Here is a 24,768-nt window from a genome sequence, read left to right as displayed (position 1 = left end):
TTTTCTGGGGCGGTCCTCATGTGAGCCAGTTTCTTTGTAGCTCTTGATGGATTTTGCAACTGCACTTGGGGACACTTTCAAAGTTTTCCCAATTTTTCGCACTGACTGACCTTCATTTCTTAAAGTAATGACGGCCACTCATTTTTCTTTACTTAGCGGCTTTTTTCTTGCCATAATACAAATTCTAACAGTCTATTCAGTACTAGTCCCACTTGTTAAACTTGACAGGGCACACCTGTGAAGTGAAAACCATTTCCGGTGACTACCTCTTGAAGCTCATCAAGAGAATGCCAAGAGTGTGCAAAGCAGTCATCAAAGCAAAAGGTGGCTACTTTGAAGAACCTAGACTATAAGACATATTTTCAGCTGTTTCACACTTTTTTGTTAAGTATATAATTCCACATGTGTTAATTCATAGTTTTGATGCCTTCAGTGCGAATGTACAATTTTCATAGTCATGAAAATACAAAAAAATCTTTAAATGAGGTGTGTCCAAACTTTTGGTCTGTACTGAACATTTTTTTCTAGGAAATTTTCATCTGCTGAGCGAAACTATGATGTTGGAAATCGTGAGCTGCTTGCTGTAAAGTTAGCTTTTGAAGAATGGAGGCATTTTTGGATGGAGCGACTCATCAGGTCACGGTTGTGACTGAACATAGGAATCTGGCTTATATTGAATCTGCTAAAAGTTTAACCCCTAGACAGGCCAGGTGGTCCTTATTTTTTGTCTAGATTCAATTTTTCCATCACGTTCAGACCAGGGTCTAAGAGTGTTAGAGCTGACGCTCTGTCACTCAGCCTTGAGTCTTTTTCTCCTCCAGAACCTTCTTCCTCCATTCTTCCTAAGGGTATAGTAATTTTGATGGTGTCCTCAGAATTGGAAGCTGAGATTTGCAAAGTCCAGTCGTCGGCTCCTTCCGCTACTCCTGGATCTAAATTATTTGTATCTGTGTATCTAAGATTACGTTTGATGCAAGAGTTTCATGACTATCTTCAGTGGTCACCCCTTCGTCACTGCTACTTAGAAGGCTATATGAAGAAACTTTTGGTGGCCATCTATGCTTAATGACATTAATAGTTTTGTATCCTCTTGTGAGGTTTGCGCATGCGCTAAAGTTTGTCAGAAATATCATCGACTCATTTGTCTGCGGATTTCATAACCGATTTGCCTTTGTCTTGTGGGAAAACCGTTATTTGGGCAGTGGTTGATCGATTAAACAGGCTCATTTTGTTCCGTTATCAGGGTTACCTAATGCTGAGACGATTTCCTGGTTATTTATCAATGATGTGGTAAGATTGCATGGCATTCCCTCGAACATTGTATCCGATAGGGGGGTGCAATTTGTCTCCAAATTCTGGAGAGCGTTTTGTAAAAGATTAGGGATTGACCTGTCATTTTCCTCTGCTTATCATCCTGAAACTAACGGTCAGACAGAGAGGACCAATCAATCATTGGAGCAAATTCTTAGAGGCTTCATTGCGTGTCAGCAGGAGGACTGGTCCTCAGTCTTACCTCTTGCTGAGTTCACCTTTAACAGTCAGGTTAATCAGTCTACTTGAACCTCACCATTTTTTTGCAACTATGGTTTTCATCCTCATTTTGGTGAATTCTCAATAATTCTAGTTGTTCAGGAGTAGAGGTTGTCATACAGAAACTTGGGGATGTCTGGAGGGATATTCAGAAGAATATTGGGGTAGACCAGCATCGCCAGAAAAGTAAGACTGATAGGAAACGTTCAGGGGGCCCCATATTCAAAGCTGGTGATAAGGTATGGCTTTCTTCCAAAAATATTAAATTGAAAGTGCCACCAGCAAAGTTGGGTCCTAAGTTTATTGGTCCATATGAGACGTTGGAGGCAGTTAGCCCAGAGGCCTTCAGATTAAAACTCCTTCTGTCTTTTCGCATTCCAAATGTATTCCATAAATCTCTGCTAAAAGAGTTTGTCCCTTTCGTTTTGCCTCCTTCATCTCCATCTTCGCCAGTTTCCGTCAATGACCGTTTGGAGTTTGAAGTGCAAAAGGTTGTTGATTCTCGGAAAGTCCATATATCCCTCCAATACCTCATTCATTGGAGAGGTTAATGACCAGAGGAGAGATCCTGGGTCCCTGCTCGAGATGTAAACGCCGATCGTCTAGTCAGGGCCTTCCATCGTAGGTTTCCTGGGAAACCTGGGGGTTCGGAGGCTCCCCATTGAAGAGAGGGTACTGTCACAATTCCTGCATTCTGTGTGGGATTGCTATGCTGTCCTATTGAACTGGGTGTCTTGCTGTGTTTTGATGGACTGCTTGGCTGTCCAATCCTGTGAGTTGCAAGTCGGGCTCTCTGTGCTTTGATTGACAGCTCAGCTGTACAATCTTTGACTAGGATTTGCAGGGCAGTCTCCAGGTGTTCCATGTTCTGGAGATTGCCCAAGCTATTTAACTGAGCTGACTGCCCCTGTTCCCTGCCAGACATAGTTTATGCTTCCTGGTGTTTGCCTCATTCTGTTGTTCGGTGTTCTGATCTACTGCTGCCTGACCCTGGACTGTGACCTGACTTGCACATCTGTCTTTTCCCTTGGTCTATGGGCTCTCTTGGTATTGACCTCGGAACGTCTGACTATCTGTATCACAGTCGCTTTGTGAGTTTGTTTTTTGAAGAACGAAATTACATTTTCAGCGATAACACAATGACTTTTGCTCCTTTAATGGCGTTTTATTCCACTTTTTGTTCAGCGGTATGATGAAAAAGCATAATTTTTTTGCTTTGTTTTTTGTTTATTTTTCCAGCTTTCTCTGAAGGGATTAATTAGTGTGACAGTGAGGCCACGGCCCCACTTTCAGTATTTGGTCAGTATTTTTTGTCAGGAGTGGGAGCTAAAACCAGGAGTGGGTGATAAATGCAGAATTGGTGACTTGTTTCTATTATATCTTTTCTCTGAATGTCCATCACTTTGTTTTGGCTCCCACTCCTGAGAAAAAATACTGATCGTGAGGCTGTGGCCTACGGCACCTTTCAGACGTCAGTGTTTTGAGTATGTGTGGTGTCCGTTTCCACATGTACTGGAGACACTAACACAAGTAGACCCATTCAAATTAATGGGTCTGTGCACATGACAGTGTGTTTCCACGGACCATGTGTCCATAGGTAAAACACGCTGACATGCCATTTTTTTCTCACAGCACATCAATCACTGTACAGTTAGCACTGTTCCCAAACTCCGGGTGCTGAACGCTGCCCTCATCATTGTCCCCTGCTTGCGCTGTGCTCAGAGAGTGACAGGACACCGCTTGCTGCAGTGAGTAACTCTCCCCAGCTCCTCGGCGCGAGGGGTCAGGTGGATTACAGGAGGGGAACCTCTTCAGACAGGTGAGTAGAAGGATTTTTTTATTTTATTCTTATTTTTACACCAGGACACAGCAGGAGCAGAATACTAATCTTAACATTTTTATATATTTTTTACTTAGTCTGATCAGAGTTCTGAGAATGTCAGTTCTGTTTTCACACAAGCTTGTTAGACGATGCTCTGAGCATGGTCTAACAATCTTGCTAGCCTGGTGATAGGGGTGTCGTCTTGACGACCTTGAGTGCCCCCTCCGTCTACTCCCTAAATGCGATAGATCGCAGCATTTAAACTGCTGGAAGCAGTGCCAGCTATCAGCTGTGATGTTCGCTGAACACCTAGCAGTGATAGTCCGCGCAAAGCTCGCTATGTGCAGGCGATTGACATGACATTTATATACTGAATTGGTCAGGAAGTCCTTCCCTTCCATACACTTCAAATGTCGGGAAGGGGTTAACATCGCAGCAAGCCTAACAATGTTAAATAGTTTGAACACACCTATGGCATATAGTGAGCTCACGTGCATAACTATTAACCCCTTCAGAGCTTTGTCGTAAGTTTACGTAATGGTCAGAAAGGGGTTTCAACCTAGACGTAAATGTAAAGTACAGACCAAAAGTTTGGACACACCTTCTCATTTAAAGATTTTTCTGTATTTTCAGGACTATGAAAATTGTACATTCACACTGAAGGCATCAAAACTATGAATTAACACATGTGGAATTATATACTTAACAAAAAAGTGTGAAACAACTGAAAATATGTCTTATATTCTAGGTTCTTCAAAGTAGCCACCTTTTGCTTTGATGACTGCTTTGCCCACTCTTGGCATTCTCTTGATGAGCTTCAAGAGGTAGTCACCGGAAATGGTTTTCACTTCACAGGTGTGCCCTGTCAGGTTTAATAAGTGGGATTTCTTGCCTTATAAATGGGATTGGGACCATCAGTTGTGTTGTGCAGAAGTCAGGTGGATACACAGCTGATAGTCCTACTGAATAGACTGTTAATATTTGTATTACAGCAAGAAAAAAGCAGCTAAGTAAAGAAAAACGAGTGGTTATCATTACTTTAAGAAATGAAAGTCAGTCAGTGCGAAAAATTGGGAAAATTTTGAAAGTGTCCCCAAGTGCAGTTGCAAAAACCATCAAGAGCTACAAAGAAACTGGCTCACATGAGGACCGCCCCAGAAAAGGAAGACCAAGAGTCACCTCTGCTTCTGAGGATAAGTTTATCCGAGTCACCAGCCTCAGAAATCACAGGTTAACAGCAGCTTAGATTAGAGACCAGGTCAATGCCACACAGAGTTCTAGCAGCAGACACATCTCTTCAACAACTGTTAAGAGGAGACTTTGTGCAGCAGGACTTCATGGTAAAATAGCTGCTAGGAAACCACTGCTAAGGACAGGCAACAAGCAGAAGAGACTTGTTTGGGCTAAAGAACACAAGGAATGGACATTAGACCAGTGGAAATCTGAGCTTTGGTCTGATGAGTCCAAATTTGAGATCTTTGGTTCCAACCACCGTGTCTTTGTGCGACGCAGAAAAGGTGAACGGATGGACTCTACATGCCTGGTTCCCACCGTGAAGCATGGAGGAGGAGGTGTGATGGTGTGGAGGTGTTTTGCTGGTGACACTGTTGGGGATTTATTCAGAATTGAAGGCATACTGAACCAGCATGGCTATCACAGCATCTTGCAGTAGCATGCTATTCCATCCGGTTTGCGTTTAGTTGGACCATCATTTCTTTTTCAACAGGACAATGACCCCAAACACACCTCCAGGCTGTGTAAGGGCTATTTGACCAAGAAAGAAAGTGATGGGGTGCTACGCCAGATGACCTGGCCTCCACAGTCACCAGACCTGAACCCAATCGAGATGGTTTGGGGTGAGCTGGACCGCAGAGTGAAGGCAAAAGGGCCAACAAGTGCTAAGCATCTCTGGGAATGCCTTCAAGATTGTTGTAAGACCATTTCCGGTGACTATCTCTTGAAGCGCATCAAGACAATGCCAAGAGTGTGCAAAGCAGTCATCAAAGCAAAAGGTGGCTACTTTGAAGAACCTAGAATATAAGACATATTTTCAGTTGTTTCACACTTTTTTGTTAAGTATATAATTCCACATGTGTTAATTCATAGTTTTGATGCCTTCAGTGTGAATGTACAATTTTCATAGTCATGGAAATACAGAAAAATCTTTAAATGAAAAGGTGTGTCCAAACTTTTGGTCTGTACTGTACGTCATGGTGATCATGTGGGCACAGGATATGTGCCTACACGATCGTCCCCGGGAGCTTGGCGTAAGTGTTAGCCGCGATGTAGTAATCACAGCTATAAGCAATGCCCGCACCATCTTGGGCCATTTAACCCTCCTAAATCAATAGCAATTGCAGCATTTACGAGGCTGGGAGAGGGAGGGGGCTCCCTCTCCCACGCAATCGGCACCCAGACGACGTCATTGCGGGCTGCAGAACGTCATCATGGTAACCCGAGGTAGACATGACTACATCAAAGTCTGCCAGCTAGAGTATCCATGCCAGGAGTATGATCTAAGAGGCTTCTGTCAGTTTAACACTGACAGTTATAATGCATTATACCAACGATCGATCGCAGTTACAAAAGTCAAGGTTCCATAGAGAGACTATTAAAAAAGTAGTAACAATATTTTTTAAAAAATAAATAAAATAAAATAAAAATAAAAAAAATCACAAAATAAAAAAAGTATTATACCAATAAATAGGTATATTTATGTAAAAACAAACAAGTACACATTTAACATATTTGGTATTGCTTTGTCCAGAACGACCTGATCTATAAACTGTGACACTAGTTAACCCCTTCAGTGTACACTGAAAAAAAAAAATTGGCAAAACCTATGCTTTTCAAAAAGTGGAATAAAACGCAATAAAAAAGTCAAATGCAAGCAAAAGTAGTATTGATAAAAACGTCACCTTGTCCTGCAAAAAGAAAGCCCCCATACAGCACCATCAGCTCAGAAATAAAAACAGCATAATCAAAATATGGCGATGCAAAAATAATTCTTATTTCTATAAAATAGTTTTTGTGATGAATGGCACCAGAGAGATCCTGCAGAATTCCACGGCTGCCACCACTTATGAAGGATCCACACCTCGCCACCCGCCTAACATGACAGTTACGTCAGAAGAACACGTGATACGGATCTGCCCTATGCACCAACGTGACGTTCCGCACCCCCTCGGGGACACGTAAGGTCAGATTGGTACAGTTCTACACAGTCTCCCCCTGTTTACAAGGGTACATGAAGGCACCAGGAGTGAGAAGAGGTGGCCCACTCAGTCACTGACGTGGCACCACACTCGCTCACACCCCGGACAGGCTGAGCGGTCCCTTCACTAGCCCCAGTGAAGCAGAACCTTGTCGGCCTGGTAGAGCTGCCACCAGTTCCTATTAAATATAATTCCCGCAAGGAACGGGGGATTATATCAGGCCAGGAACCAGCCCCGGTAGCAGGTTCGTTGGACCAAACAACGGACAAGAGGATTCGTGGATCGAGATAAAAGAGCAGCCCAAGGTTAAATTATATATTTAATCGCCTTTAGGGCACACTAGACAATACACTATATACATAAGGGTTATACATACATAACGGTCCGGGATGCAAACACAATAGTAGTGGTACAAAAGACAAAGTAGATAGTAAGAGTCAGTTACCAGTCAGATGGAAGGCCTGGCTTGCGGGGGAGGAGCTGCCACATGGAAGGCTGGTGGTCCCCTTTGTTGCAGGACTTCTCCCACACGATGTGTCGTCGCGACCTCCCAGGAAAAAAGACACTTAGCTAGGGCTGCTGGAGCTCTTAACCCCTCTGGGTCACTCCCCCTCCTCCCCCTGACTGGACCTAAATCTCCACCCCTGGTCTCTCTCAGCTACAAACTCTAAAAACTGCAATGAGCTATAATTCCTTAATGGACGGTCATAGGGAGCCGGTTCTGGTGTTATCTGATCTAGTCGGGACCCTGCTAAGCAGGGAGACCAAACACAGTGGCCCAGGGGTCTCGCCTTCGCTATGCGCTAGACTGTGCTGGATGCTAGGGTGACATTCCTCCTGTTCGTGTGAGTCCAAAAATCTAATTGGTGTATCACTGGGATGTATCGTATTCCCATAACTCGGTAATGAATTATACTTGTCTGACACAAAGGCTATGCCCCATGGCTGGGGTCCACAGCAGGGGGATCTTCCTGTGGCAGCTCCACAGCAGAAGGTGGGGGTTTTGTCACTCACTGTTCCTCAAATCCCTCCCTTCTTCTTTAGCTGCAGAAGTGTCCGATTACAGCTGTACATTGTAGACCTCTATAATCCCCCGCCAAACAGGGCACAATTGTTGACATAGGATTATGTCTTCAATATTCTTCACAACAAGTTTGGGGAACAAGGGAAGGACAGGTGCAGACACATTATGGTGAGTGGGGGGGATGTATGAGGGGAGGATGGTTGCAGACACAGAATGGGAAGCAAAGAGAGGGAATGTATGAGGAGCGAGTGGGGATATGCACACGGACACAGTATGAGGAGCGATGTGGCCAGAAGTATGTTGACATGACCGTCCACTCTTGCCACCGGCAAAGAAGAATCCTAAAAGTGTGCAGTGCATGCGGTGTGAGAATTCAGAAGCCTGCAGTCACAAAGAGTGACTGCAGACTTTCATCTCAAACCTGGATAAGCCCCTTAATTATAAAATTAAACACTGTAGCATGCCCATCCTAACAGCATGTAATATCCTCACTGTCAGGGTTCAAGTCTGCTTGCTGGTTCCAGCAGTCATCACATGGCCACTTCAATCATATGCGATTTTCATACTTACGGTCATGTGACAACGAGCATCTCTTCCTACTTCTCGGTTTTTCACTGAAAATTAAGAGAATTAGGAAGAGCAGCTCGTCGGCACGTGAATAAGTGTGCAAATCGCATATGTGGTTGGGGGTGGGGAGCACCAAACTGAATTCTTGCCCCAGGTGCCAGAAAACCTAGATACACCTCTGTAATCAAGGGCTGTGGAGTCGGTAAGCCAAACCTCAGACTCGGATTCCTCAATTTCCCTGACTTCTGCCTCAGACTCCATAGCACTGCCTCACTACTGAGCAAGTACATGAAGTGCAGCACAGATTCATCTCAACTAAAAGCAGAGAGATCCTTAGATCAGGACCAGTACAGACATTTATAGGACATTTCAGAACTTTCCCAAATTCTTATGACAAAATTTACAGCACATACTGCAATGAACTACTGTACCCAATTTATTACATATTTTAGGAGTTGGTCCATTTTAAACAGACTCCAACACAGATTCCACCAAAATGGACACTGACTCCAACTCCATGACTCAGACTCCACAACCCTGGTATAATCTTCAATAAAAAGAGTTTAACAAAAATGAGGTTACCGGTGGGGGTTTCTGCTGTTTGGGTACCTGTTGTTCTCTTCCGAGCCCTGCCTTGTTCCCAAACAACAGAGAAATTATATAATAAATTTTGGTCCAATTTTTCCAATTAACACTTTTAAAAATGAAAGATTTTGGGCTAAAGCAGTATTTTACTGGAGAAAAATATTTTGGTATAATTCCTGTGTAGCATTGAAAGTGTTAAACTTTCTGACAGCAGTTTAGAATAAATTTGCAGGGTGCAGTTTTTAAAATTAAAAACACGTTGGATGTGTTTAATGCATTTTCTGTGGTGGCCATTGCTATCATACTATTTTTAAAATTGGAATAATAAAGATGCTGTTTTCAATTTTACAAAGGATTTATAAAACTACCATTTTTTACATCGCTGAAGAACTACTCCTTTTTTTCATTTTGATATACGTCCTGGACTGGGACGGCTCCCTGCGAGGACTCCAACTTGACTGGAAGTGATGATACAAGTGGTGAGTTGACTTCTCCTTACCCCGCTTCCCTCTGTTATTTCAGTTTTTAAAATGGTAGAACTTCCAGGGCTTTTCCAATATATAGGCCCCTCAAAGACACTTCAAAACCAAATAGGTTTGAAAAAAAAATATTCTGAAATTTTCTTGAAAAAAAACCAAAACATTCTAACATCATAACAAAATAAAAAACATTAGAAAAACGATACTGACAAATTAGACATATGGCAAATGTTATTTATCTACTTTAGTAATATGATGATTAAGTTTTAAGATTGCAAATTTTTCCAAACTTTCATTAAATGTCAATAAGTTTTACAGCTTTTACCAAAATGAATGACTTACATTGTACTCTTTTAGTGGAAAATTTATCAAGAAAACACAGCATCTCAGAATCACTGGGATGTTCAAGCATTCTAGAGTTAATGTTAACACAAAATGACATGTCAGATTTGAAAAATGGAGCATGGTCATTAAGGTCAAAATTAGCTTCATCAAGGAGTTAAGCAAAAAAAATTTTATACAATATTAGAAAACCTGTTTAGTCATGGAAAAGAAAATCAATTGTAATACATACTTTTTTTCACTATCATTTAGCTGTACATCCTTGAGACAGAAAGAAAAGTCAATGATGCCCACCTAAAACAGCAAAAGAAAAAAACAAGAAAAACAAAACAAAATAAAAAGTACAGAAATAAAAAAAAAAGAAACACAAATGTGTATACAAAAGTAAAAAAGTCAAAAAGAAAACCCTCTTTAAACAGAACATGTGAAAAAAAAACTATTAACCTGCAAATATTGCTTTGATCTGCTTGCTAATTGTGTTCTGAACATGCTCAGTACCGGCACTTACCATAATTTTCGGATTATAAGATTCTCCGAACCATAAGACGCAGCTAAGTTTTAGAGGAGGAAAATAGAAAAAAAATTTTTAGCAAAAAATGTGGTCATGATGCACTGTTAAGGGGCAGGGGGTCTGCTGCTGACACTGTTATAGGGGTAATGTCCCCCAATTCTGTTAATATCCCCCATCCTGGTATATATGTCTGCCTCCTTCCTTTTATACGTGGCCCTCATCCCCATCCTGATATGCATGGCACCCCAATCCCCCATCCTGGTATGCATGGCACCCCTCATTCTGGTATGCATGGCACCCTTCATCCCTCTTCCTGGTATGCTTGGCACCCTTCATCACACTTCCTGCTATGCGTGGCACCCGTCATCCCTCTTCCAGCTATGCGTGGCACCCGTCATCCCTCTTCCTGCTATGCGTGGCACCCGTCATCCCTCTTCCTGGTATGTATGGCACCCCTCATTCTGGTATGCATGGCACCCTTCATCCCTCTTCCTGGTATGCTTGGCACCCTTCATCACACTTCCTGCTATGCGTGGCACCCTTCATCACACTTCCTGCTATGCGTGGCACCCTTCATCCCTCTTCCTGCTATGCGTGGCACCCCTCATCCCTCTTCCTGCTATGCGTGGCACCCGTCATCCCTCTTCCTGCTATGCGTGGCACCCGTCATCCCTCTTCCTGGTATGTATGCATGACACCCGTCATCCCTCTTCCTGGTATGTATGCATGACACCCGTCATCCCTCTTCCTGGTATGTATGCATGGCACCAGTCATCCCTCTTCCTGGTATGTATGCATGGCACCAGTCATCCCTCTTCCTGGTATGTATGCATGGCACCCGTCATCCCTCTTCCTGGCATGTATGCATGGCACCCGTCATCCCTCTTCCTGGAATGTATGCATGGCACCCGTCATCCCTCTTCCTGGTATGTATGGCACCCCTCATCCCTCTTCCTGGTATGCTTGGCACCCCTCATCCCTCTTCCTGGTATGCTTGACACCCCCTGATCTCCATCACACTGCACATACAAAAAAATAATAATTATACTCCCCTCTCTGCAACAGCGCTGCATCCTGCTCTGCTGCCGACACTGATCTCACTGTGTGAGCCGGGCATGACGTCACTGCCATGCGCCCTCACATTGAGATGCTGTGCCAAAATAGTCACTGCGCCCCACGCCAGGACTATGGACGTGGGGAGCAGTGACCATTCACTCACCTTAATAGCGCGCACACTGTACCCGCAGTGCGGCTCCTGCTGCGGCTCTGCAGTCTCGTGTGCCCGCTATTAAAGAGCATGAATATTCACTACTCTCCACACCCATGAGTGGGTTGTAGTGAATATTCATTGTCTTTAATAGCGGGCACATATGACCGCAGAGTTGCAGTAGGAGCTGCGCTGTGGGTACAGTGTGCGCGCTATTAAGGAAAATTAATATTCATGGGTGTGGGGAGCAGTGAATATTTATTTTCTTTAACAGCGGGAACAGTGTAGGATGCAGCAGTTGGCTACTGTCTCCTGTGCCCCACTCCTCCGCCGCTGTCGCTCCCCAGCACTGATTGACAGCCGTCCCTAATGCTGAGCTTCTGTCAGTCAGTGCCAGGGGCGTGGTTACAGGCACGGCTCTCTATAACCCGATTTCTGCAGGGGGAAATAGATTCCTGCTGCCGGGAGGCAATGAACTTTACGTGCGGGCACCGGGCAAATTCAGAACACTATTAACCTGCAGATTTAACCCTATATCTGTATGTAAACAGCATTTTTTGATGTGACAGGTTCCCTTTAAAATAAAGCAATAGTGAAAAGTTTAATAAAAAGTCCAGGAGGTAAAACATAGGAAAAGATTTACTAGTAAAAATGCAGTAGAAAAGTGAAATACAACATATGTACCACATAGTATGGCCCTGGCTCATTACGACTGGAGTTGTGCATGTCAGTCTTAGGCACATCTTACATCAGCCTCTCTGTTCACTGACTCATTAAGACGCATGCCACCTTATAAATTCGGTGCATCTTACAAGTGCAGAAATGTCCTCTAGTCAAGGACTGGAATACATTGTTGCAAAAATGTGTAACTTTTCATGAATTAAATGGGTAGGCTTAGCCACACGTTGTCCTGTCCATGCTGCATACATTTTGGAGGAGATGGCCAAGACTGGCATGTAAACCCCAAAAGTTGTAAAAAAATGTTCTCAATTTGCGAGTTACGCAAAGAAAATGTGCAACTTTTCAACATTAAGAAGGGTTATATTCATTAAGATTTTATACCAGAATTCTATCCTAAAACACCTTAAAGTGTGCAGAAACAGGGCACAGTTACATGGACTTCTAAAATAAGGCAAATTTATAAATGTTGTGTACTTTCAAGCATACCAGCAACAAGGTGATGTAAGGTAGAAGAAACTAACTGTCCAACATGCCTAGCAAATGTGTGTACCAGTTTTACCAACTCATTTTAAGAGAATATTCATAAATCTTCCAAATCACAAAATTAATTAATATGATGCTTAATCATTTATAGGAATATAATAATAAATGTATTGCTGACAGTGTGGTGAATACATAAGCTTATCCATGTACATTTCTACTTCTAGGTGACCACCCCTTCCATAAAATGGTGGGTGTGGGAGTGGTTATTTCATCAGTAGTTTGCACCTGTGTTGCCTCCGCTGTTATCGTGGGGGGCTGCTGTAGTGAATTAGTTTTCTGACCGGTGTTGGTAAATACGGTTGCTTTTTTTTTTTCAGTTGAGTTTTTTTTTTTTTTTTACTTTTTTTGTGCCCTTTTGCTGTTTTTGCTTTTTAATTTCGTGTAGGTACTCACAAGACAATGAGGATTCTTGACGTGGGTTGCTAGCTTGCGTATTTTGGTCAAAATATCGAGCAATACCTCATACATATGATTTATATTTTACTGCACGTTTTCATTTTTATGCAGAATGCAGCCAGACCCATCTTTGTTGGCCTTGAAAACTGGGGTGCCTGTTCATGTTGGGTTGCACTTATATAGTGCTGGGTAACCCGCCTAATTTAATAGTATGGTCACTAGTAGATGAAGTGCAGAGTGTCTGGTTACAGTTTGTGTGACTAGCGCCCTATATAAGGTTTATCCATGTACAATTATACTTAAAGGGGACCACCCCCTTCATGAATTGGTAGGTGCAAAATACTCATAAAACAACCACTCCCACACCTGCCTCTTTGCTGCTATGTTTTTTAAATCATAAACATGTGAATAGTATCCATGCTTATTTTACTATAATTGTTTGGCCTAAAATGGCACGAGCTAAAATTCATAAAATCCATGTATTTTTTGTACTCTTACCTGAGAATCTAAATCTTCTCCTTTAAGGCATAGATTTGCATCAATCATGTTAAGTCCCATGAGAAGACCAACAATAACAGCTCCTTCTTCCTCCATCATTAAAGCTTCATGCTCATAAAAGTCACTAGTTCAAAACAACAAAAATAAACCGCATTAGTCACAGCAGTGACACAGTGATAACATTATTATTAATTTATTTATATAGTGCCAACATATTCTGCAGCGCTTTACAATTCAGACAATTTACATACAATATCGTCGCTGTCCCCATTGGGGCTCGCAATCTAGATTCCCTATCAGTATTGTGAGGCAGTGAAAGGGATCGTATACGAGGGACGTTATATATCCCCCAGAATGTGTACAGAGACCTATTAAAACCATTGGAGTGCATTGCAGTCACAGACACACCTGCGGCTGCAATGCAGGAATGAAGGTAAGCATTGACCTGGTCAGGCTATCTGCCTAAGGCAGATTAAGTAAACCCGGCAGGGCCTTCATTTCTTGGAGGAGGCTACAGGAAGGCAGTGGGGCGGCCTCCTCCCTCCAACCCGGGTTTTCCAGTGGCTCTTGCCACAGGTCCTTTAAAACTCCTGCACTAACTATTAGTGTTGTTCTATGTTGCAACCTGCTGGGAGCTCAGCTGAGTGAGGCTGAACCACCGCCTAGGAAGGCTCTGCACCCGTCAGGCTCTGAGAGGCCCGGCGTGGCCGTTGTCCCCGGCAACCATGGTGTATGGACTTTCTGGTAACCCGGCTGCGAACCGGAGGACTTTCTGTTAACCCGTGAGTTGCTGAAATAAAAGCTGTTTATGTTGGACTTGCTTGGGTCACTGCCTCAGTTACTGCATGGTGTGAACACCGGCGCCTTACAGCTTGGTGGAGAATGCGGGCATAGTGACTGAGGCATACCCCACCGGCCGCTGCATAACCACAATTCGGCCTGCCACCTTTCAGTTCCACCCCATGGACAAAATGGAGGAGCTGTTTAAGCAGCTGGTACTCACCCAGCAGCAGCAGATGCAGTCTCAGCGGCAACAGCAGGAGCAGTATCTGAGTCTCCAACGGCAACAGAAGGAGCTGCACCAGGATCTCCAACGGCAGCAGCAAAAAACAAATGAACTGTTGATGCAACAGATTGCTGCCCTGCGGGAGACGCCGACGGCATCAGCCCCGGAACGTCGAGACGCCCGGGACAAGGTTCGCTCAGCGTTGAGGAAGATGGGACCGGAGGACGACGTGGAAGCCTTCCTTACCATCTACGAACGCACAGCAGAGCGGGAAAACCTGCCAGCCGACCAGTGGGCGGAAGTGGTGGCTCCGTTTTTGGTTGGCGATGCCCAGAAGGCCTGTTTCGACCTCAGTCAGGAGGAAGCCCGGGACTACCAGAGGCTCAAAGGTGAGATCCTTGCCCGGCTGGGAGTCAATACATACGTGAGGGCTCAGCGTGTGTTTTTGTGGGCCTATGTGGAGACCCGACCTGCCCGGTCTCAGGCTTATGACCTCCTGCAGCTGGTAAAGAGGTGGCTCCAACCTGAGACTTTGCCGCCAGCCCAGATAGTGGAGAGGGTGGTGGTTGACCGGCTGGTGAGGACTCTGCCAGTCGCTATCCAACGTTGGGTGGGGCAAGGGGACCCCGGCACCCTCGACCAGGTGGTCAGTTTGGTCGAGCGCTACTCGGCTACTCAGGACTTCATTCGAGACTCGGCCCCCTCTCGGCTGTCACGCCGATCCCTGCCAACCCAGGAGTTGGGGAAAGGGGTCGCGTCCCTCTGCTGGGGACAGTCAGCAATTACAGAACTAACAGGTCGAACTTGATGGACGCAAGTCTTTATTCGGCTTTACAAACTATGTTACTATGTTACCCGTGCTGAAGGGGAACCCCGGAGTGAGAGTGGCAGGAGACGGGTTCCCTCCCAAACTGTCATAAGACCTAACAGTATCACCACCCTTAGGTGCTGGCGGTGTCAAGGGCTGGGACATGTGATTGCTAATTGTCCCCTGACTACGGAACCCATGGACTGCGGATATGACCGCCGGGTCTCAATGTACGCCCAGACCGTCTGCACAGCGAGCGCCGAATCCCAGGACAGTGAACTCCAACTATGCCAGGTACTGGTTAATGGGTACCCCACGGAGGCCCTCCTGGACTCAGGGAGCCTTGTGACTTTGGTACATGGGTCATTGGTGGCAGGAGACAACCCCGGTAAACGGCCCGTTGGGGTTGTGTGTATCCATGGGGACCTCCGAGAGTACCCAACTGAGGAGGTAGTCCTGTCCACGCCGTGTGGAGAAATAAAACATGTGGTAGGGGTGGTAAAAACTCTTCCCTATGGGACTGTGTTGGGAAGAGACTTGCCCCTGTTCTGGACTCTGTGGAAAAACAAAATCCACTCTCCCCCGGTAAAATGTATTACAGGCATTGTACACGACGAAACAGAGTCAGGGGAACCTGCCGTAGGGGTGTCCAACCTAGGGACAGAGTGTGACCCCGATAGGTTTCCCTTAGAGGTGCTGGCAGGAGAGGTCGAGGAGATCCCATCGATCCCCGAGCTGGGCCTCGTTTGGGACGGCTCAGCTACAGGATCCCACCCTGGCTCAGGCATGGGAAAGGATGTTAGAGGAAATGGCGTAGCTCAACAGCCCGGTGCTGATACTGTATTTCCACGCATGATAATCAACAGTGAGTTGCTCTATAGGATAGATAAGATCAGGGACGAGGTTGTGGATCAGTTAGTGGCACCTCAGTCGTACCGTCGGGCGATTCTCGAGATGGCACACTCACACCTGCTGGGTGGACACTTAGGGGTAAAAAAGACGCTAGAACGTATCTTGCAGCGGTTCTTTTGGCCTGGGGTTTACGCGGAGGTCAAAAGGTACTGCGAATCCTGCCCCGAATGTCAGTTGACCACACCCACTGCAAGTTTCCGTAGCCCATTGGTACCTCTGCCAGTGATAGAGGTGCCTTTTGAACGGATTGCAATGGATTTGGTTGGACCCATTGTAAAATCCGCCCGTGGACACCAACATATACTGGTAGTCGTCGACTATGCCACTCGGTACCCAGAAGCTATACCACTACGCCACACCTCGGCAAAACTGATTGCATGGGAGCTGTTTGCCATGTTCTGTCGCCTTGGACTCCCCAAGGAGATCCTGACGGATCAGGGGACCCCCTTTATGTCCAAAGTGACAAGCGAACTATGCAAATTGCTAAAAATTAAACAATTGCGCACCTCAGTGTACCACCCTCAAACCGACGGGCTAGTAGAACGGTTCAATAAAACCCTCAAGTCCATGTTAAAAAAGGTGGTTTCTAAGGATGGAAGGGATTGGGACATGTTACCCTATTTGATGTTCGCCGTCCATGAGGTACCCCAGGCTTCCACAGGATTCTCTCCCTTTGAGTTATTGTACGGCAGACACCCTAGGGGTCTGTTGGACGTAGCCAAAGAAACATGGGAACAAGAGCCAACTCCGCATAGGAGTATAATTGAACACGTGGCTAGTATGCAGGACCGGATAGCGGCGGTCATGCCCATCATGAAAGAGCATCTGTTAGATGCCCAGGCAGCTCAGAGGCGCACATATAATAAAAGAGCCAGAGTCAGAACTTTTAACAAGGGTGATCGGGTGTTAGTACTGGTACCCACAGCCGAGAGTAAGTTCATGGCCAAGTGGCAAGGACCATATGAGATTCGAGAAAAAGTGGGGGAGGTAAATTACCGGGTGTATCAGCCCGGAAGGAGGAAACCTGAGCAGCTTTACCATGTAAACCTGCTAAAGCCTTGGAAAGATCGAGAGTGTTTAGTTACAGACGTCACCCCGGGCATAACACCAGAGAATTCTCCACCTTCAGCCAGGGAAGCATCCGAGGGGGGAGGTCAGGATAAGTGATGCCCTCACTAAACAGCAGCGACGGGAGGCTCGCTCGCTGGTGCAGCACAATACCGACGTGTTCTCAGAGCTACCAGGTAGGACTACGGTTATCCAACATGACATTGTCACCGAACCTGGGGTACGGGTGCGAATAAGACCGTACCGGGTACCCGAGGCCCGGAGGCAAGCCATCACGGCTGAGGTAAAACAAATGCTTCAGTTAGGCGTCATAGAGGAATCACGGAGTGAGTGGGCTAGCCCCATCGTACTGATTCCAAAACCAGACGGATCATTACGCTTCTGTAACGATTTCCGGAAATTGAATGAAGTGTCAAAGTTTGACCTTTATCCAATGCCCAGGGTGGACGAGCTGATTGAGAGACTGGGGCAGGCCCAGTACTTTACCACGCTCGATCTCACCAAGGGTTACTGGCAGGTACCTCTCACAGATTCGGCGAAGGAAAAGACCGCCTTCGTAACTCCAGAGGGTCTATACCACTATGTGGTCTTACCTTTTGGGTTACATGGGGCCCCGGCTACATTTCAGAGGTTGATGGACATACTGCTCAAGCCTCATCAGGAGTACGCGTCCTCGTATCTAGATGATATTATCATCTTTAGCACCAACTGGCATACGCACCTATCACAGGTACAGGCAGTGCTGGATTCTCTCAGAGCCGCAGGGTTAACGGCAAACCCCAAAAAATGTGCGATAGGGATAGAGGAAGCCCGATATTTGGGGTATGTGATAGGCCGAGGAGCTATCAAGCCCCAAATCAATAAAGTTGAGGCTATAAAAAACTGGCCTAAACCGTCAAGTACAAAACAGGTGAGGGCGTTCCTTGGCATCCTTGGGTATTACCGCCGGTTTATACCTAATTTTGCTGGGCGAACGGCGGCCCTGACCGATCTCTTGAAGGGAAAAAAAATCGGTAATGGTTCGGTGGAACCCTCAGGCAGAAGAAGCTTTTCAGTCCATGAAGTTGGCCCTGTGTGGACAGCCGGTCCTCATCAGCCCCAACTTCAGTGAAACCTTCATTGTACAGACAGATGCCTCGGAGGTAGGCCTAGGGGCGGTATTGTAACAAAAAGTGAATGGTGAAGAGCACCCGGTCACCTACTTGAGTAGATAACTTGTCTCGGCAGAGAAAAACTATAGCGTGGTAGAGAAGGAGTGTTTGGCTATTAAGTGGGCCTTGGAATCACTACGTTATTATTTACTCGGGCGTCAGTTCCACTTGGTGACGGACCACTCACCCTTGGTATGGATGAGGAATGCCAAGGAGAGGAATGCGCGAGTCACCAGGTGGTTCCTGTCTCTGCAAAATTTCAGTTTCTCTGTAGAACATTGCCCTGGGAAGTTGCAAGCAAACGAGGATGCCCTGTCCCGGGCACCCTGTATGGTGGCAAATGTTCAACCCCACAAGTTTGAACAGAGGGGGGGGGAAATGTGAGGCAGTGACCGGGATCGTATACGAGGGACGTTATATATCCCCCAGAATGTGTACAGAGACCTATTAAATCCATTGGAGTGCATTGCAGTCACACACACAGCTGCAATGCAGGAATGAAGGTGAGCAATGACCTGGTCAGACTACCTGGCTAAGGCAGAGTAAGTAAAACCCGGCAGGGCCTTCATTTCTTGGAGGAGGTCACAGGAGGCAGTGGGGCGGCCTCCTCCCTCCAACCCGGATTTTCCAGTGGCTCTTGCCACAGGTCCTTTAAAACTCCTGCACTAACTATTAGTGTTGTTCTATGTTGCAACCTGCTGGGAGCACAGCAGGTTAGCTCAGCAGGACTGAGGGTGGCTGAACCACTGCCTGGGAAGGCTCTGTACCTGTCAGGCTCTGAGAGGCCCGGCGTGGCCGTTGTCCCCGGCAACCATGGTGTATGGACTTTCTGGTAACCCGGCTGCGAACCGGAGGACTTTCTGTTAACCCGTGAGTTGCTGAAATAAAAGCTGTTTATGGTGGACTTGCTTGGGTCACTGCCTCAGTTACTGCATGGTGTGAACACCGCCGCCTTACAGTATGTCTTTGGAGTGTGGGAGGAAACCAGAGAAGCCGGAGGAAACCCACACAAACACGGGGAGAACATACAAACTCCTTGCAGATGTTGTCCTTAGTGGGATTTGAACCCAGGACCCCAGCACTGCAAGGCTGCAGTGCTAACCACTGAGCCACCGTGCTGCCCATGGGGAAGGGGGGTTACCCACCTTTGTAGACATTTTTTCTTACTTAAATGCATGCAATTGGGGCTAAAAATAATTTTTGCTACTGGGTTTCATAAAAAAAATGTTCCACTGGTTGCCCCAGTATTAAACTGTCTATTGATGGCTGCAGAATGAGGTAACAGGGTCGGCCACTCAGCTTTAGTTTATCATATGACGTTTATTAACCCTTCAGGTGCTTCACAGGAATTTTTGGAATGTGGAAGTAAAAAATTAACATTTAACTTTTTAAAAAATGTTACTTTAGCCCCATTTTTTTTATTTTCACAAGGGTAAGAGGAGAAAATGGACCCCAAAACTTTTGTGCAATTTCTCCTTAGTACACCAATACCCCATATGTGGGGAAAATACAGTGTTTGAGCGCACGGCAGAGTTCAGAAGGGAAGGAACACTGTGTGACTTTTTGAATGCAAAATTGGCTGGAATTGAGAGCGGACGCCATGTCACGTTTGGAAACCCCCCACAAGTGACCCCATTTTGGAAACTACACCCCTCAAGGATTTTATCAAGGGGTATAGTGAACATTTTGAACCCAGAGGTACGACAGAATTTGATAACATTAGGTCATCATATTGAATAAGTTGTCATTAGTCTTAAGCGCAAGTGCTCGCTACTTGAGTTTGCATCGGGTACTCAGGTATGCATCATGTATTGTGCGTGCTCGATTGACATGCTCAAATCCCCGCTCGCATCTTTCACGGTTATTAGACACCCAAAAAAAAACATGCAGGGATCGCTCGTGCATGGCAGGCAATCCCGGAGAGTTTTTTTTGGCCGCAAAGCATATGGGGCGAAGACTCGAGCATGTCACTTGAGCACCCGCAATACTCAGTGCATTCCTTAGCACCCGATGCAAACTCAAAAAGTGAGCACTTGCGCTCAACACTAGTCGCCATATCGTCATCTTTTTTTTCTTTTGAAAAAAATCCCAACCCTAGCTTAACCCCAGGCCTAACCCTAACCCCAATCCCAGCCCTAACCCTAGCACAACCCTAACCCTAGAGTTTATTTTTTAAGCCGTTCCTCGTGTGGTGTAAGTGATTAGACATCTTTATTCTTGGGGTCGGTGCGATTACAGCGATACCAGATTCATATCGGGTTTCTATGATTGACAGCTGTCACACACTAAAAGACGCATTTTTTGTAAAATCTAGTTTTTGCATCGCCATATTTTGAGAGCTATAATTTTTCCATATTTTGGCCGACAGAGTCATGTGACGGCTTGTTTTTTTGCGGGATGAGTTGACGTATTGGTGCCATTTTCAGGCACATGACATTTTTTGATTGCTTTCTATTTAGATTTTTGGGAGGCAGAATAAACAAAAACCAACAATTAAGGAATTGTTTTTTTGTTTTTTTTAATTCTGTTCTGCGTGTGGTAAAATTGATAAGGTAGCTTTATTCTTCGGGTCAGTACGTTTACAGCGGTACCACATTTATATAGTTTTTCTATGTTTTGGCGCTTTTACACAATAAAAGCCATTTTATAGAAAAAATTATTTTTTTTGCATCGCTTTATTCTGAGAGCTATAACTTTTTTTTATTTTTCGGCTGATGGAGCTGTATGGTGGCTTGTTTTTTGCGGGACAAGATGTCGTTTTCAGCGGTACCATTTTTATTTATATTCGTCTTTTTGATCGCATGTTTTTCCATTTTTTGTTTGGCGGTATGATGATAAAGCATTGTTTTTTGCTTCGTTTATATATTTTTTTTACCGTGTTCACTAAAGGGGTTAACTAGTGGGACAGTTTTATAGGTCGGGTCGTTTCGGATGCGGCGATACCAAATGTGTACTTTTATTGTTTTGTTTTTTTTCATAATAATATTTATTGATGGCTCGGGACTTGGCGTAAATTTGGTGCCCATCGCAGCGCCCCTCAAATGCTGATAAGTCGCACCCTCAAATGTAAATACATTATGACAAAGTATAAAATTAATACCATCCAATATAAACTGTCTCTGATGATCTGGGATAGAGGTATCGCTGCTTAAGTAATGGTCAACCGCCAATAACCCTATTCGATGTTCAATATTAGAATAGCGTGACTCCACATCTAATGTAAAAAGTATAGCTTCCGCAGGGATGCAGAGTTCACTATTTTTTATGGTGAAGTTGTTAAGGATATAAAAATATGTATGTCGAAGTTATACATATTGATACCTATATATTGAAGATATACAAAAAGCTGACACTCGCTACTCCACACCTAAGTTGGGAACATAGTGTTCACGTAGAAAGAAGATGATCACTAATCTTTTTAATCATGTCACCTGGTGTTTAGACTAATTTATTTGTTCTGACTTTGCTAATAGAGTTTATTGCGTCGGTACCAGTAACAGAATGATACGGACAATGACCACATATATTGATATCTTGAATCATAAATGTAATGAATGTAGCTTGCAGCTGTCGGCAATAATTATGAAGATAATCACTATTGTAAACTCCCAAAATCATTTGCTATATAACTTTATTAAGCAGGATACACAAACATGAAACTTGCTTTTGACTCCAGCCTGGGAGTCACTGGTATCATTCAACCAGTTTTACGTACACCTTATATCTATTTTGGCAGCAGACAATTAAGAGGACCACGCACCCATAGTGTGCCCAAAAAAGTTGGTGCCCAAACGTGGGTCTAGGATGAGATATCCGGGGGGACGGCAGCTGCGCCAGGATCTCTACTCTCAGGATGGACCACACTTGAGGGAGGAGTCTGCGCAGCTCCAAAACAGGTAAGAAAATTATTTATCTTACCTAAACACCCTTCCGTGTCTCCGTGCAGGGATAGAGGCAGTCGGCTGTCAGGCTCGGACATAATTGACCAAAACTGACAAGTCCTAGCGCTTAAAGAAAACGGTGAAATAGTTTGCTTAAGTGTCTGCTTTATTTGTGTTTGTTTGTATATGTGAATGTTGTTTCAGTAGCCGGCCCGCCAAGCTGAAAAAGAGTAGAGTTGGAAAGTAAGGGAAATATTTTAAGGTTACAGTAATTTCAATTACTCTGAATCAGTCTCAGGGGTAGACTGGTGGTTTTAATAGACTGCTTAGCCAAAGGTATGTGTCCCGGTTACAGTCAGGTACCCGTCCGTTTGTACGGTTGGATGGTGTTGATGTGGTTGTAATCATCACTCCAAGCCTGCAGTAATCTGCTTAGCTAAAGGTATGGGTCCCAGTTAGTGTTACTTGCAGATGGTGGTGATGTGATTGAAATTGATGTAGCTCCTTGTTTTATGACGTGTACACTGTGCCTACAGGGTGTAGAACTTGTAATATCAGACTCAGGTTGACAGATAGTGAGGAATGACCGGCTTGCATTAGATTTTGAAGCGATTGCCGTCTCCCTGCTTGATTATGTGCACGGTTTACGATAGGGCGGCGTAGCACTTGTTATTTCAGCATCAGGTTGGCAGATAGTGAGTTCTGAATTTACTCTGTATACACTCTTTGCAAGATGGAAGATAGATTGGTAACAAACTGTTCTTAGATATGTATTCAGGATTGCAGTGTTAAGAGTTAATCTTATCCCTTTAAAAACTCTCTTTTGCGTGAATATTGTGTTTGCTTTAACGCATATGATTCATACAGCGGCTTGAGAATTCATGTTTAGTGTGGTTAATTTACTATAAATCTGTCTGTTACTTGCTTAGCTGATTGAATTTTTAAAATCCCAGTTCTGAAAATAGACAGATTTTAATAACCATCTAGTGTTTTAAATGAAGGGTTCTCACTGTGTTCAACCACTGGTACTAGCTATATCACAAGAAGGTTGCCGAGTCACAAGTAGTTGAAACCCCTTTCCCTAGACTTCAGAGGGGATAAACCATTTTCTCCTCCACATTCCTGGAGCTGAAATTATTTTGATTAAACATACACGCTAGCATTACCGCACCATACCCTGAGGGTACATTGTTACAAGAGATAGAAGAAAAGAGATTGTATAACCTTACACACGCACCTTTTTAGATGCAGTAGAAATCGGGGCAGCCCAGAAACAGAAATTGACCTAGCGAGAGAAGAAGTATTGCGTTTGCGGTCGCACCCAAACAGTTCATACCTCCTCCATGTTCCCCAGAAAGCTGGGGTGGCACCCCTGCAGGTCCAGTCGCCACAGCGGTACTGCATCTCAGCCAGAGGTGTGGTACCCCACTCTCGGGTAAGGAGGGAGCACTGTCTGGGACCCACACACCCACATCCAACACCACATCACTCCAGTAGCGAAGGGCGAGATTGCTTCTGAGGGAGAGCAGTCCCTGTCCCTGTCTGGAGAAGGGAACTAGGTAGAGGAAGTAGTTTAGGAGAGCACACAAGGAAGGTCTGAAGGTAGAAGGGACCATGTAGAGTGACAGTTAGTGACGTGGGTCACATGACAGACAGTATAAAAAGACAGGTAGAAGCATCTAAAAGTGCCCAATGAGTGAGAACCGTTGAGGAGTATGGTCCAGACAGAGTGAGTGCCCAGTCAGAGGGGCCCAGTAGGAGAGAGGAGCGAGGGAGTCAGAGAAGGGCTCTAGAGACAGAGAAGGGATCCTAGGGGCACAGGAACTGCGGAGTCCGCCCGTACGCCTGAATTCACGCCGACCGTAGTCGGGAGAAGAGATCAGGTCGCAGTAGGGGACCGGCCCCAGACTAGTGGAGGACGGCAAGACTCAGCTAGCAAACAGGAGGCTGCGGTATCTCTAAGTGCCGTAACCAAAACAACACACAGTCGCTGAAAAGGTGGCCATATAGGATCAAGGGGACAGAGAGGACGTCGCCCGACAAGGCCCGTGGCCACTGGCTCGGGACACTGTGTGTGAGGCGCAGGGCAGGAGAGCCAGAGCAGAGAGAGACGACAGAGAGACTACCCAGGAAAGGTACACAAGAAGGGGGTCCCAATCAAGTGCACTCAAGTTATCTGAGAGTTGGCTGGATCACTTCCCCACAGGACACAGGACTCGGTGGGCTGTTATAACCTGCTGGCAGTTGTAACCTGGAACATCATAAGAACTGTGAGTAAAAACTTGAAGACTGCACCCTGCTGTGTCCTTGACTAAATTGCTGCATCACCTGCCTTGCACTACACCAACAACAAAGCTACCTCTTTAACTGCCCTGGGGCCTAGCTCTACCCGTGGAGAGCTGAGCCATCTCTGCTGCGTCACAAACGGCCCCAGTGGATCTGAACAGCAGCGGCGGCCACCTGTAGGCGCATACCACGAGTGGCGTCACAAAACTGTATCCCCAAAACTTTATTCCCCTCTGTTATTGACCGCCCGGGGCCA

The 24,768-nt window shown here is 45.3% G+C and overlaps 1 protein-coding gene across 4 annotated transcripts in view; it reads right to left on the bottom strand.

The window, feature by feature from the left end:
* LOC141164357 (RUN and FYVE domain-containing protein 1-like) overlaps positions 1-24,768 on the bottom strand; it is a 496,863-nt gene that overhangs the window by 376,629 nt on the left and 95,466 nt on the right. For all 4 annotated transcript variants that reach the window (XM_073649492.1, XM_073649493.1, XM_073649491.1 and 1 more), the window contains 2 exons: positions 13,401-13,524; positions 9,797-9,858 (listed from right to left, as the gene is read on the bottom strand). In XM_073649492.1, the coding sequence (XP_073505593.1) occupies positions 9,797-9,858; positions 13,401-13,524 (186 nt within the window). The remainder of the gene's footprint in view (positions 1-9,796; positions 9,859-13,400; positions 13,525-24,768) is intronic.

Source organism: Phyllobates terribilis, unplaced genomic scaffold (assembly GCF_046119375.1).
Source record: "Phyllobates terribilis strain yellow unplaced genomic scaffold, ASM4611937v1 Scaffold_10__3_contigs__length_209671492, whole genome shotgun sequence".
Lineage (NCBI taxonomy): Eukaryota > Metazoa > Chordata > Amphibia > Anura > Dendrobatidae > Phyllobates > Phyllobates terribilis.
Note: the sequence above shows the minus strand (reverse complement) of the source record. Positions and strands in the feature narration are given on the sequence as shown.